Raw genomic sequence first — 14,470 nt, 5'->3', positions numbered from 1 at the left:
TGAAAATCACTGTAGATTAAAGCTCTGCTGTGGCAACTCCACAAAATTGCAGAAATAGCCTCACTTGTCAGGGTACAGAGGGTAAGATAGGCCCACATCTCATTCTGAGAGTAATACAGATGGTTGTCTTATCTGAGGAGATGCATGCATAAGAAGGTATCAAAGACCTTCTTACATTTTATACACCTATAAAATTTCCAATATTGCATGATTACAGAAGTCCCAGAAGATTTTTGTGATCAAAGTAAACACTTTGTAAGAAGTCTTTCTGATCTACTCATTTTCTGACAAGTTTCCAAAGCCAATGCTGGTCTGATCTCCTGTCAATAAAAGGAGATGAGCTTTTCATGTTTGATCACTACAGACCTTCTCCATCAAAGTCTTAATTTAAATTTGAAAGAAAAATAATTACATGCCACTGATCTGAACCCGAGATTCAAAATCTCTCCACCTCCCCACCACCCCAATTTTAGCTGTCCACTTGAGTGTGCTATAGACTTCAACTTTAACTTGTATTAAATTCTGGATATGTATGTAAGCAGAACAATTTCTCAATACAGTGGCAACATCTAATATTGCCCACTCTTCTGCCCTTAAAGTGGGTAATGGGAACGGGACTTTAGGCAGAACTTCAATTTCGTGTGAAATTTCCCTGAGGGATTCCTGCCAAGAACTATCCAGGTATTTAATTATTTCAAACACAAAAATGACTTGTACAGTAATTTTTTCAAAATCTAAAACACCATAGAATGTAAGGTGTACCCTCCCTGGTTTGGAACCTTAATTATTGGGGTAAAATTCTTGTCATTTTTTAAAGAATTTCCTCTGCGTGCACAATACCTTGTTTTTGTTTCAAATTGGCTTTCTTGGGGAGTGAGGGGGTAGTGTGAAAAAACCCAGAAATCATCTTATCTGCATCAGTTTATTTTCCTAACTCTATAGACCCACTGGGGAGGCAATGCAAGCAGGAAGAGGTGCTTAGCTCAGCCAGACTGGTAAACAGCTGTCAGGATAGGGCTGAAAACAAAATATTTGAGGCTGGCAAAGATGTTTGATGCTGGATCCCCTCCTCCTCCACTTCCTTTCTTGAAGGTAAGACAAATTTTCAACAAAACATTCCTGAAACCAGTGAATCAAAGGTGCCATCAAATGTAAGGCATACCCCATTTTTGAAGTCCCTTAAACCAGAAAAAATGTGCCGTAGATTCAATGAAATGTGGTCATTTTAAGAAGAAGATGATTGCATAGTAAAACTATTCACTTCTGGATAATGATGCAATGATGCTGAGCACCCTATAGCACCATACATCATACTTTTTAATTTTAATTTTAAAATATTTTGAATTTAACCTCTCAACTCTTCCTCATTATGCCTGTTGATCTGTTCATTGACCAAAGAATTTAGTTATCACTACATAGTCTACTTTCTCTCAGTTTTGAGTGAGATGGTGGTTGAATTCATGTAGAAAGGCAATCCATAGTATAGTTGATGAGTGGAGGACAGATTTCTAAAAAAAAAAAAAGTGCCCATTAATATTTCCACTTTGTTCAGCCAAGCATGGGCAGTTATTTTTTCTAAGTCAATCCACCAGAATTTGTCTAACCACCCCTTATTGATATGCTGACTTCCCTGCTATATCTTAACTGAAGCAACACCTAGCATTCCAGAAATTAACTATAGTAACATTGTGTTGCCAGCATCAAAGACCAACAGAAATAATAAAATATCACAAAACAGAATGCCTTGTCTCATCATTTGAGTAATACAGGAAAATATCTCATTCCAAAAATAAGAGGACTATCGGACAATAAATCCACATACATGTGTGGGCATGTGTCTTCAAATCACTTGTTGACTCATGGCAACGCTATGAATTCCAAAGGCTTTATTAGGTAAGGAATACTCAGAGGTGTTTCTGTCAGTTCCTTCCTCTGAAATGTAGAATACATCATCACGTATTCATTGGCAGTCTACCATTCATGTAGTGGGGAAAGTCCTGACTTCGCCTCTATGATCAGTCAGTGCCTGATATCTTTTAGAGACTCTTTTCCCCCACAACCCCTCCAGCACCTATCCAATCAAACATTATTAATACAATGAAATAAAATAAAGAAAATTATTGAGCTTCCCCTACAAAATATGTCTCAAAGTCTAAAAATCCAATTTGTCTCCAGACTTTGAACTGTTGAAGATTATCAGAGTGTCTAAAGTTAGAATGTTCAAGAAAGGGACATAGAGGTGATGGTGGAGAGGCCAACAAATTTGAATGCTTGTGCCAGATTCATTACATTTCTCCAGTAAATGGATTCTGCATGTTTATCTTGGGCTTATGCTTAGATTAATAGAAAATATAGCGATAAAAAGAAAAAGATTCCAAGTTCCTTTCCAAATTTACCCAAGTAAAAGTATAATAATTAGTTATGAATTTTGATAACTGGGCTGAGAAGATAAAAAGTCATCTCCTTGTATAGAGGGACCATATTCAATGTTGTTAGCAAATGTAATTTCTTTACCACCACAGATAAAGATTTCTATTCTACTAGTTTGAATTCATACATTAAGGACAAGGTCTGTGTCTACAAGACTAAAATACAGTGTACTTATCAGTACTTCAGGGAGTCCATATGATGTATGTATGATTTTACAGCAGAAGTGCTATATCCGCTCATTAATGCAGGTCAATAACAGATTTACCTTGGAGTAATCCCAGGGTTTTGGAAGCATGGATGTCTGGATCAGGCTGGACCCATTCTGAACCACTGTCCACACCTCCAAGGGATCCACCACACTGTCACCACCAGCAAGCAGGTCCCTAGCTTGATGCCTATGTTGAATTTCCGGCAATGCCACACCAGCCCAACCATGCTGCCAGAAATGCAATGCCACAAGCAAGCCTCTTCCAGGGAACTGCTTGACAATGGTGACACAATGATGACAGATCCAATAAATCACAACCCTGCTCTCTATGTGAATGTACAAGGAGCTCCAGGGATGCATCAAGCAGCTCTAAATAACCTGGATTAATCAGGCCAGAGCCAAACCATATGTTAGAATCCCATTTTATGAGTTATCTGCTGTAATATGAAAGAATGACTTTTCTAATGAAAGAAACCAAACAGTATTTTAATGTATGTCCTACCTGCCACCTTGGAATTATATGCCACTCCAACTCCACAGATATTGTTGTTTGCTGCAGCAGATACTTCACCAGCACATCTGGTTCCATGACTGCAGAGAGAGTACAGAACATCAAGACTGGTATGAAAATTTAAAAGAAAAAAAAAACACATACATCACAGTGGGATGGGGTACTCAGCTTCCCTTCTTCTCTTCACTGCTACAGAGCAAACTTGTTTTGAAACAGAGTTAATTGTCATAAGGCATGGAGGGCTTGGTGGGCAGGTGGGGGGAAAAGAAGGGGAAGAGAAGGGAGCAGGGAGAGAAAGAGCATAATTTGAAGAAAACCATGTCTAAAATCTCACTAGGCATGTTCAAGACCTCAACCACACCAAAGGACTAACTATGTGAATCAACAAGGACTGCTGACAGCATCTACAACAATGTTCCTGGGTCCCCAGAACAGCATTGCCTAGATCTCTGTCATCAGCCCCCAGCAAAATAAAATTTTAAAAAATCATCTAATAGTCCTTATGTGTCTCTTGATTATAATTATCAAATCATTGCTCCCATCAGTGATTGGTATTTATTCCAAACTGCACAGAACATTTATGTTGCAATTTTGTCAGTGGTGAATGATAGCTTCCACGTAGATGGGAGTGAACTTTTAGAGGAGTCGTCCAAGGTATAAGATTTAGCCCTTTGATTAGCTCTTTCAAATTTCAGACCAAATCACCAAGCAGATTAATGACCTACTAACACAGAAGACACAAATTGCCAGAGTATTTTATATTGTTAATTTTATAGTTCTTGTCCATCCTGAGAATTTTACTGTTGGGTAACTTTAAAAGTATTTCAAATAAAAGAAAAAAATATATAACAAACAAACATTGAATTAGCATTTTTGTTGTTTTTCACTGTGTTTGTCCCTGAGAGAAAAATATAGATGGCAACAAAGTACAGTGAAAGTTCTTGGAAACTCACTCTGTTCCATTGAAAACATTGCATTTACATTCAGACTATTTTTTTTAAAAAAAAGAAAGATGTGCTTGCTTTGCTTGTTTTTGTTTGCTTGCTTTGTTTGTGTTAGTCTGCTCTATTTTTTCATTACATGCATCCGTTCCTTTATGCTTCAAAGGAGTACAGGAACAAGGACAAGAGCAACGTCACTATTATTATTTTGCTTTGCAAGAGCGTTTTCCCTGAACCGCAATGTACTCTGCTGACAATTATTAAACAAATGGTGGGGGATACTGTTATGTTGCTAGGCTTATGTGCCCAGTATCTGTAATGTGTGTAGGTTATAGCATTCCACATTTTCCTAAATTGCAGATAAAAAAACCACAGGCATCAAAGCCAAGCCTCCTTTCTTCTCCATCTCACAGAAAGCAATATCAGAATCTGCAGATCCATTACCCCCATATGCACCTATTAGGGAAAAAAAGTATTGTGCACACTCAATTCTATAGTTCTGCTCAAACAGCATGGATGCAGGCAGAAAAGTATTGAAAGTATAGAATATGGGAAATTACTTAGTTTTACTCATCTGTAACTGTTTCATATCCACAATTGCTACTAAGGGCCGTCCCACAGAGCCATTTAACCCAGAATATCAAGGTAGATAATCCACAAGATCTGCTTAGAACTGGGTTATCTTAGTCCACACTGCCATATAATCCAGTTCAAAGAGGATAATGTGGGATTTAATACAGCTGTGTTGAAGGGGCCTAAGTTACATTCAAGTAACTTTTGCTACAAATATAACTTTCCAAACTACTTCACCAGTCATCAGCTGCACGAGGAGAAGAATAGATTGGAGCAAGAGTGAATATCAGACAAACAAGTCCTGCCATGTCCATTTTGATTGGCAAGATGCTTTGCATTGTCTCTGTACTATCTGTACTGCATGATAAGCCTTATCATGCATTTAACTATGTTTGTATTTGTTTGCATATTAGGGCTTATGGAGAATGTCACTTTCTCTCAACGCCCTTCCAGACAGGCCCTATATCCCAGGATCTAATCCCAGGGTTTTTTGTTTATCCCAGATTATCTGACAGTGTGGACTCAAATAACCCAGTTTAAAGCAGAAAACCTGGGATCAGATCCTGGGATAAGGCCTGTCTGGAAGGGCCATCATTTGCTTGGAGTTGTGTATCTAGGTCTGTTAGATTTATGATCAGCTGCAGATGAAGTTTATTTATAGGCACATGAAGCTGCAAGGCCATCCCTCATAAATGTCTTGATATCAAGGGGGAAGGAGGGGGTACCTTTGGGATATTTTGGTAAAAGAGGGAGACCGACATAAGAGGGAATGGTTTTGCTCATAAACAAATGGGTTGAAAGTAGGGGTGTGCAATTCAACAAAAACCCATTCCGTTTTTGGTGTCCAGTTTTCAGCTGTGACCCGGTTCCATTTTTAGGGAACTTTCCGAATTCAGGAGTGATTTCTGTTTTCATGCTGGAAAGATTTGTTCATTGGCACCAATGGCGAAACTTTAGAGGCTAATTTATCCATCATTTTTATGCCTATCAGCATGAAACTCACCCTCCCCAGCAACATACGGCAGATACCAACTCTCCTAGGTTTCAGGAAAGCCTTAAAGACATGGCTGTGCACACAAGCTTTTAATGAATAAGAACATGGACTTTAAATGACCTGTACGAAGAATCGAGGATTCTGGATGAATGGATTTTAATCTTGGACATTCTTAAAATTTTATATAATGTGATTTTATTTTGTAATGGTAATTGTTTTATATGAACTGTTGTTTTGTAGATTGTTTTATATGAATTGTTGTTTTTACATTGTTTTTAGGCATTGAATTTTTGCCTGTTTACTGTAAGCCGCTTTGAGTCTCCTCGGAGAGAAAGGCGGGGTAAAAGTGATGTAAATAAATAAATAAATAATATCTTTTACTGCAAGCCTGCCAAGTTTCAGAACCAATACACTAATTTTTGGAAATTCTTTACCATAACATTTTTTTAAAAATCCATAAGAGGAGGTTCTGGGATTGAAGTGCACACCACAAGAGGGGATGAGAATTGACAAACACAGTCAACCAGGCCTCTGATTGATTGAGAAAGAAAGTGAGAAAGAAAGAAAAAACTAAACTTCCATTATGCCTTGAGAGGGTCAGAAGCTCCTTCAATGGTTGCACAGCACAAAGTGCTGCTGGAAAAGCAAATTCCAATTTGCCTCAAGCAGGTGCCCGGGGGGCAGGCTTCGGGAAGGGATGGAGGAGACTGCTAGGGAAGAAAGCAAAGGAGGAGCTGCAGCTTTCCTGATTAGAGAGGCTGCCCTGCCCAAATGCCATCACCGCCTCCACCTCAGGTAGAGTTCCGCTCAGCCCCACTGGTCCCCATTATTAGCCCCCATTAGCCAAAGAGATGAGGCTGCTGTGATCTCTATCAGGCTTCAGCTTCCCCACTCCGGGCTCATTTTCATGCATTCAGCAACCGAATCTGACAAATCATCCGGTACACAAAAACAAAATCTCGTACAAACCTAGTACAAAGCCCATGAAAGCCCGGGGGGGGGGGGGTTGATCGACCATTTCAAAGGGGTTGAGCTGCTGCCTCATTCGGCTCCACTCCCTTCTGCCTCCCTAGAATGGCTGCTGTGCCCCCAGGGACCCAGCAGCCATTCTGGGTTGGTGGACGGGGCAGGGTCGAAGGAAGCGACAGTGTGACTGCTCTGAAATGATAGAGGTTCCTTGCCATCAATTCCACCGAGCTTGAGGAGGTGCTCTTCCTCAAGGAGCACCTGACCTGCTTGGGTCTGCGGAGGACTTCTGATGAGGAGGAGGAAGAAGAAGAAGAAGAAGAAGAAGAAGAAGAAGACGAAGAAGAAGAAGAGGAAGCTGCACTGTTGCCTCAAGGCCTAGACCTCGATTTGGAGGAACCCCCAGAAGAGAACAGACAGGAGGAGGAGGAGGAACCCAGAAGAGAAAGAGGAGGGCAGGTCTCACTGCTGCTGCTGCCCTGCACTGTACTTCTCCTGCCGCCCTTCAAGGTTCCCATCACAAGTGGAGGCCTGCTCTACGAGCCCGGTGGGAGCCTCAAAGCAAACCCCTCCAGTGTTTTCTGTTGGTCATGGGAGTTCTGTGTGCCAAATTTGGTCCAGGTCTGTAATTTGTGGGGGTCTCAGTGGTCTGTGGAAGTCAGAGCTGAATTGGTTGAAGGTATTGCAAATCCCATCATCCGTTGTCTATACACCCCCAAACATATTGTGATTAATCACTATGCTTTAATGATGAAATACATCCTGAATAAAAGATATTTACATTACGATTCATAACAATTCATAGCAAAATTACAGTTATAAAGTAGCAACAAAAATAATTTTATGGCTGGGGGTCACCACAACATGAGGAACTGTTAGGGGTCACAGCATTAGAAAGTTTGAGAACCATTGCACTAGAGTTTTCAGGGACAACTTTATGGACAACTTTTGTCAGATATTGACCATAGAAATGCCCTGGAAGAACAAGAGATTTCTAGGGAGAGCATACTAATCAGATCCACCAATGTTAAATGTAGAGGGATGACTGTCATTTTCACAGATTTTCATGCAGCTAGAAAATCTAGAAGCAGCTAGAAGAAGAAAAAATGCTAGAATTATGTGTTGCTGTCAAGGATTTACATGACTATGGACTGCATCAGAGGTTTAGGGCTCCGTTTCCATATGCTTCAGAAACAGAGTCCCACGTGAGCCCCATGGAGGCCATCATATGACATAAGGACACTTCCGGTGGACCTTTGTGGGGCTCAGTTTCCGCAGCACATGGAAATGGGGCCCTACATCCATCTTCATGAGTTGCCTCCAAAGGAACAAAAGCGGGCGAAAGTGTGGGGGAGAGGGCATTTACGCAGTAAGGATGTGGGAGTGCTGGCCATCCCAGAAGATGGTGAAAGATGGGAGGGAACTGGGTAAGACAGTTTCCTCTGCTTTTCCCTGCCCTCCTCCCCAACTCATGGGATGAAATGTCATGGAATGTGTGTCAAAGAAACACAGAAGTAGAGAATATTTGCCTGTTGTGTGTATATTTATTATAAGCACAGGAGTGACTTGCTGTTCTATACTGTTAAAAGTTTGGACTGGAGCTAGGAAAGCAATGGAAATTCTTGACAAGCAGCATGATTAGATATTGTCCTTACCTGTTAAACCAATCATCTGTATAGCGAGGGTATGGATATGGGTCATTACTGCTGAAATCATAGCTGGCTTGTGCATTCTGGAAAACACAAAGAGGAGAACAAAAAATTATGCAGGAAATTGTAATGCATGTTCAGTTCAATATAATGTAGCATTTCAGGCAGCCCTTGTGAGATTTTCTGTTGAGAACCAGGCATGGTGTATAAACTCTACTAGTGTCAAAAGGGACAACAAAAAAGTAGCTTCACTGTAGCATCTGGAAACTCTATTGCCAATGTGGAGCACTGAGTTCATTCCAGATTGTATACTAGATTCTGAAGAACTCATCTAAATTCACCAACAAAAAATATGTTTAGCACCCTGGATAGCTCTTTTTATGTCCAAAATAAAAACCAGAACAGATTTACTAACTTATATAATATGGAAGTCAGAGCCCCCAATGTAGTTTTATCTCTGAAGCTCAAACTACAAATTATCTTAGCTGCATGCCTCTATCTTTTTGATGTGTAGTGGTTTTTGACACACTGCCCATGTTTTTGTGGCTTAAGTGTGTAGTGCAGATAAGGATTTTTTGCTGTGTTCTGTTCAATGTGGATTTCTGATGTGAGATAATACCATTAAATTTATTTATGCAGGGAGTCTAGTGGCAAAACTCACCCAGGTATATTTTAGCACCTCTAATTAAAAAGACCAAATTGTGTTAGTATGGATATTATTGTCTATGATTGCTAGATTTGAAACTGGAAAGGGATCATTTTCCTTTCCATGCTAGGAGTTGTGCTCCAAAAGTATTTTCCCCTCTCAAGCTTTATTTTGTACAGCTTCTTTTATTCAGCATTATTTTGCAGTTCAATTATGTCTCAAGCAAAAAAACAGAGCAGCTGCCTTTTGGCTCTACTACTACTCACCTTTGCCTAGAGCAGCAGGTATGCTGATGTCTGGTTTGCCCTTGCTGCGCTCTTGAAAACTAAGCCAAAGACAACCAAACCTCTCTCCTATATTATTGAAAAATATCGCAGTGTCCAGTAGGAAAAAGCTCAGCTGTTCTTCCAGCATGGCTGTAATGAGCATCGTCAAAATGGTAAATAAATGACCAGTGCAGATAATTAAATTTATACATTGAATTTCTCTAGCGAATGAAGTGTTTCTGAATATGGAATTAAAAGAAACCCATGCATTATTCATAGCAAGCATTTTGGAGAGGCTAGAGGAAATAAAATCCATCCATAATTCACAGAAATCTCATTCCTTAATAAATAACAGGTTTTATTTTGCGGAAGGACAAACTCTCGTCTTGCACAAGTGTTTCTTCAACATCTCTTCAAGGGTACCTATTTTAAGATGTGCTCTGCTTGTTCCTTTCATGCATAGGTCCTTTGGGACAATCTCTTCAAGTTGGTGCATATGAAAGCTGGTCAAACTTACCTTTTCAATAAGATATTTATGATATTGCAATAGTTGACAGTGATGCTTATAGGTTATCCTAGACATGGAGTTTATGCTCATAACTCACCTATAACTCACCCATACCCCTTTTTAAGATGTTGTTGTTTCTGATTTGTAGTGATCCTAGGTTGAACCCATCATGAGGTTTTTGGGGCTGAAAATGTGTTATTTGCCTGAGCATACCCGAACAATAAAACACTGGTATCCAGAATATTAGTCCAATGCTTAAACTACTACAGTCTCTGTAACTTTCTAGATGTTTTCAGATAGTAACTCCTGGCAGGCTTAGCCAGTAAAATCAGTGGGGTGGAGAATGCTGGGCGCTGAAGTCCAAAAACATCTGGAGGAGTGTATCATTCATCCCTCTAGTATAAAGACAATGGTATTTGTGGTGTAGAGAATCATTGGGTAAATATTTCAAGCTGACATCCTGTGCATACATCCCTGACAGTATGTCCGATTCAGCTCTGTGAGACTTATTAAGGCGCACAATAGTTTCCCAATATTTCATTTATACAGTGTATCTATTTTTAAAGTAGGGTGACCATGGCCTAACAGGGAGGGCTACAGAAAATGATCCAATGATGGCCAAGCCATGTCATCCTAGCATTCAACACATATTATCCAAACAGCAACAATTGATTTGACTCTTTTTCAGAAGTATCCAGAAGTTCTCTTTTTTTAAAAACCAAGTGGCAAAAGGTATCTGAGGATAAACATATAAGCATATGTCAGAGTAGCAGCTCTGAATGGAGTGGTGTAGAGCAGTGGTTCTCAACCTGTGCGTCCCCAGGTGTTTTGGTCTACAACTCCCAGAAATCCCAGCCACTTTACCAGCTGTTAGGATTTCTGAGAGTTGAAGGCCAAAACATCTGGGGATCCCAGGTTGAGAACCACTGGTGTAGCGGGAGAGATCAACAAGAAGTACTTTATGACAAAGATGGGCAATTTAAGACTTCCAGTTGTTGTTGACTACCACTCCCAGAAGCCTTAGTCAGGAGCCATGGGAGCTGAAGTCCAAGAACATCTAGGAGGCGGCCACAACAAGCTAACTCCTGTGGTTTGAAATACTCACTATGTTACTATCACTTTCAGTACCATGCACAAGAAATTAGAAGCAGAAATCTTGAAAGTTAACAGGTTTGGAACAGATATTCATTATTTTACAAAAAAGCAAGCAACTCTAAAGCATGGATGGCAGAGGTGTTGAGCATAAATACACAAGCCAACTACTGACCTTTGATATTTAATGTGACCCTGAATAAGGGTCTTTCTAAAATAGAAATGGGAGTGTAATGTAAAAATTACAGGGTTTGTTGTTAAGTACACTCCACATGACCAACACTTAGGCACTCTAATCACAAAATGTTCCTTCTGTTGATTTCTTTGTAGCTTTATAGGCATGCTGTTACGCAGGTTCATTTCATGCTCCCGAAAACATGCTTAGTTTGCCGAAGCACAGAGCTGCCAAACTGGAAATATTGTGCCTTTATGTCTTGGCCCTGTCCAGAGAACTCAGTCCTGCTGGTGGTCTTCCCATAGACAATGGGTTGATCATGGTGTGAACAGAAAGTTCAGCTATGAAGTCCATCAATCAAATCTAGCAAGGTTCTTATGTTCTTAAATGAGCTTTACAGCTTTAATTAAAACAGGTCCTTTGTCGTCCTGTGATCCCCATGACCTCAGCCAAGGAAAGAAATTAAACCATTGAAAAATACAGGTAAACATTAAAAGAAGAGCAATGACATTCTCCAGTACCTTTTATTTAACATTATTTACTCTCCTCCAAGAGCACATTTTCATTTATGTTTCCTCAACAAGATGTTCTCAGCAAAACTAATAGATCTGATCATAGACAACATTTCAACAGCAATTTACTGGATGTGTAAATTGATGGAATCCCTGCTATCATTAGCTGAGTCAACGAGAGCGCCAGAATTACATTAATCAGACACAATGGTTACTGCAACTGATTCAAGTACCACTCACTTCCTCTCTTGAAGAAAGGGAAAGAAAACTTATCTGTCGTTCGAATGAGAAATGTGCAAATTCCACAAATGAGACGATGTCCTTGCTGGATTTGCAGCCTATCCTTTCAAGGAGTTTAAAGATGGGTGAGCAGCAGTTGCAACTGGTCTAAGATCAATGAAGAGTATTTGATCTCTCGACTCCCCAGTCTAATTCCCTGGCTGTATCTCAACACTGGTCTTTATGCTGATGACCTCTAGAAACTATAAATGGAATATTGTTTCTATTAATGTCAATGCAATTAGTGTTTTCCCTAAGGGAATTTCTTTTATAAGGAATTCAGCGCAGTGTGTTAAAGCGGTGAGCTGCTGAACTTGCAGACCGAAAGGTCCCAGGTTCAAATCCCGGGAGCGGAATGAGCGCCCGCTGTTAGCCCCAGCTCCTGCCAACTTAGCAGTTCGAAAACATGCAAATGTGAGTAGATCAATAGGTACCGCTCCGGCAGGAAGGTAACGGCGCTCCATGCAGTCATGCCAGCCACATGACCTTGGAGGTGTCTACGGACAACGCCGGCTCTTCGGCTTAGAAATGGAGATGAGCACCAACCCCCAGAGTTGGTCATGACTGGACTTAACGTCAGGGGAAAACCTTTACCTTTTTACTTAAGAAAAAGCCAGTGCAATCTAGTATGAATATTTAACTAGGACTCTAGGGGACCCGAACTTGAATCTCAGTTCAGAAATGGAAACTCATGGGTGACATCGAGCAAAACACACAATTTCTGTCCCATAGAATGGCAGTGGCAAATTTCCTCTATCAAGAAAACCCTGTGCTAAAAAACAAAAGAAAACTAACAACCTTATGGCAGTCTTGCAGTTGGAGTTGACTTGAAAACAACATTTTTAATGAAATAATTATAAAGTTTCCCACTATATCCTTGTTCTGCCCCCACACTATCATGACTAGTTGTAAGATGAACTGGCTGTGCAGGAAACAGATCAGAGACTATATCGTTGAATCAAACAAGAATTTATTAACTGACAAAAATTTTAGACTTTCTCGCCTCCTGAGTCTCACTACAAAGTCTTTATGAGGAGAGGTAAAGTCTTTGAGACATAGAGTTCTGGCCAAACTGAAGCTCTTGAATCTTTTTTCTTATTGTCTCTTTCTTGTATGATGTTCAACTATCTCTAAGATGGTCTCAAAATTTAACTCTGACTAGACTTAAATAAAGCCCTGAGTGGACTTGAATACAGCTCCGACTGGACGAGCAATTTTGTAGACCTTCTGGCCTTCCTCTCTCTTCACCCTCCAGTCACAAAAAGGCTGTCTCTTCCCAGAACCAGAAGTGCCTTGCCTGAGGCTCCACCCCTGAGGGGTTTCTTAAAGGGGCAGGGCAAAGGTGGCTTCAAATGCAAAGAGGCAGTATGCTCATTCTTTGTTTTTGATAATATTTTTGCCTTCCCACAGATGAGGGGAAGCCAGATGTTAACAACTGAGATGCTTGTCATTTGCAATGACAAGGGGAAATGGCATTCTCAGCTTACTACCATGCAGATGAATATTAGAAAAAACTTGCAGGAGGAACTGAGAATTATATGGTGTGTGTTAGTTGTACACTACTGACAACTGTCTCTTCGAAAGATGGCTATAGGATTCTAAAAGTTGTAGTTCAACGTATCGCGACTGCACCAGGTTGGAAAAGCAAATGAGGCTTACATCATTCAATATGACAACAGAACTATCAAATATATTTTCTGAATAGGTATTAAAAGCATATTCTAGTTCTTATCATCTTTATAGTATACATACAGATATAGCCTGGTATTGTTTATCAATCAGATGAGTCACTACTTTAAAATTGTTGGTTGGGAGACTCAGGGCCAAGGTCTAATGCGAAATGTAATCATTGTGATATAGACCATCAGCATCCTTCCTCTCAGTTAGCAGCATTTTCCATACCGACCTCCCACATAAGTGCCATTATCTCTGAACAGACAAATGCAAGATTCTGAGGGCCCTTCTCTCACAAAGACTTCCTTCACTTATTTTTCTCCTTTCAAAACTTGGTAAACACTAAATCCACAGGCTGTTCTCCTCATATTTATTTTTCAATAGACATCTCTGTCACATTGGGGTATAGCTGTGCCTTGTATGTTAATTATCGGCCCAGAATGAAAGATTCCCTTGGTAAGGAATAACAATAACAACAACAAACAACAACAATAATGGCTTAGAAGGGCAACTCTAAAAAAAAGGAAACAGAAGGCCTGATTTTTGCTGCATAATAATAATAATAATAATAATAATAATTTTAAAAAAACTTTATTTATACCCCATCACCATCTCCCCGTGGGGACTCGGGGCGGCTCACAATGTTACAAAAGTAACAGCGCAAATACATTAACAATATACACAGTTTAAAACACAAGAAGATGATAAAACAGAAGTTAAAACAAAGGTTTATACAACAGTAATAATATCAAACAACCACCAATGCCATTCAGTCAACTTCAAAGGTGTTGGGGGGGGGGGGGGGTACACTATAGCAGGAATCTATCTATATATATAAAAGGATAAAGTTGCGGGCGCAGTGACTATAACAACAAAACTAAACATCCCAGAAATACGAAACTTGGCAACACAATGCAAAAGCCTTCCCTCCCGGTTGTAACAACACAAGCACACCAAAAAACCACAATCCGGACCCATAAAACTCACAACAATGCATCGTGACTATAACAACACAACTAAACGCCCCAGAAATACGAAACTTGGCA

At 40.0% G+C, this 14,470-nt stretch overlaps 1 protein-coding gene across 1 annotated transcript in view; it reads right to left on the bottom strand.

Annotated features, from left to right (window-relative positions):
• Positions 1–14,470, bottom strand: part of pcsk2 (proprotein convertase subtilisin/kexin type 2) — a 138,266-nt gene that overhangs the window by 29,915 nt on the left and 93,881 nt on the right. Inside the window, exons 6-7 of the mRNA XM_062958452.1 lie at positions 8,279–8,355; positions 3,141–3,229 (exon numbers count right to left, since the gene is read on the bottom strand). Of these exons, the coding sequence (XP_062814522.1) occupies positions 3,141–3,229; positions 8,279–8,355 (166 nt within the window). The remainder of the gene's footprint in view (positions 1–3,140; positions 3,230–8,278; positions 8,356–14,470) is intronic.

The sequence above is a fragment of the Anolis carolinensis genome, chromosome 1, assembly GCF_035594765.1.
Source record: "Anolis carolinensis isolate JA03-04 chromosome 1, rAnoCar3.1.pri, whole genome shotgun sequence".
Taxonomy (NCBI): Eukaryota; Metazoa; Chordata; class Lepidosauria; order Squamata; family Dactyloidae; genus Anolis; species Anolis carolinensis.
The sequence above is the reverse complement of the archived record's forward strand: the minus strand, read 5'-3'. Positions and strand labels throughout refer to the sequence as shown.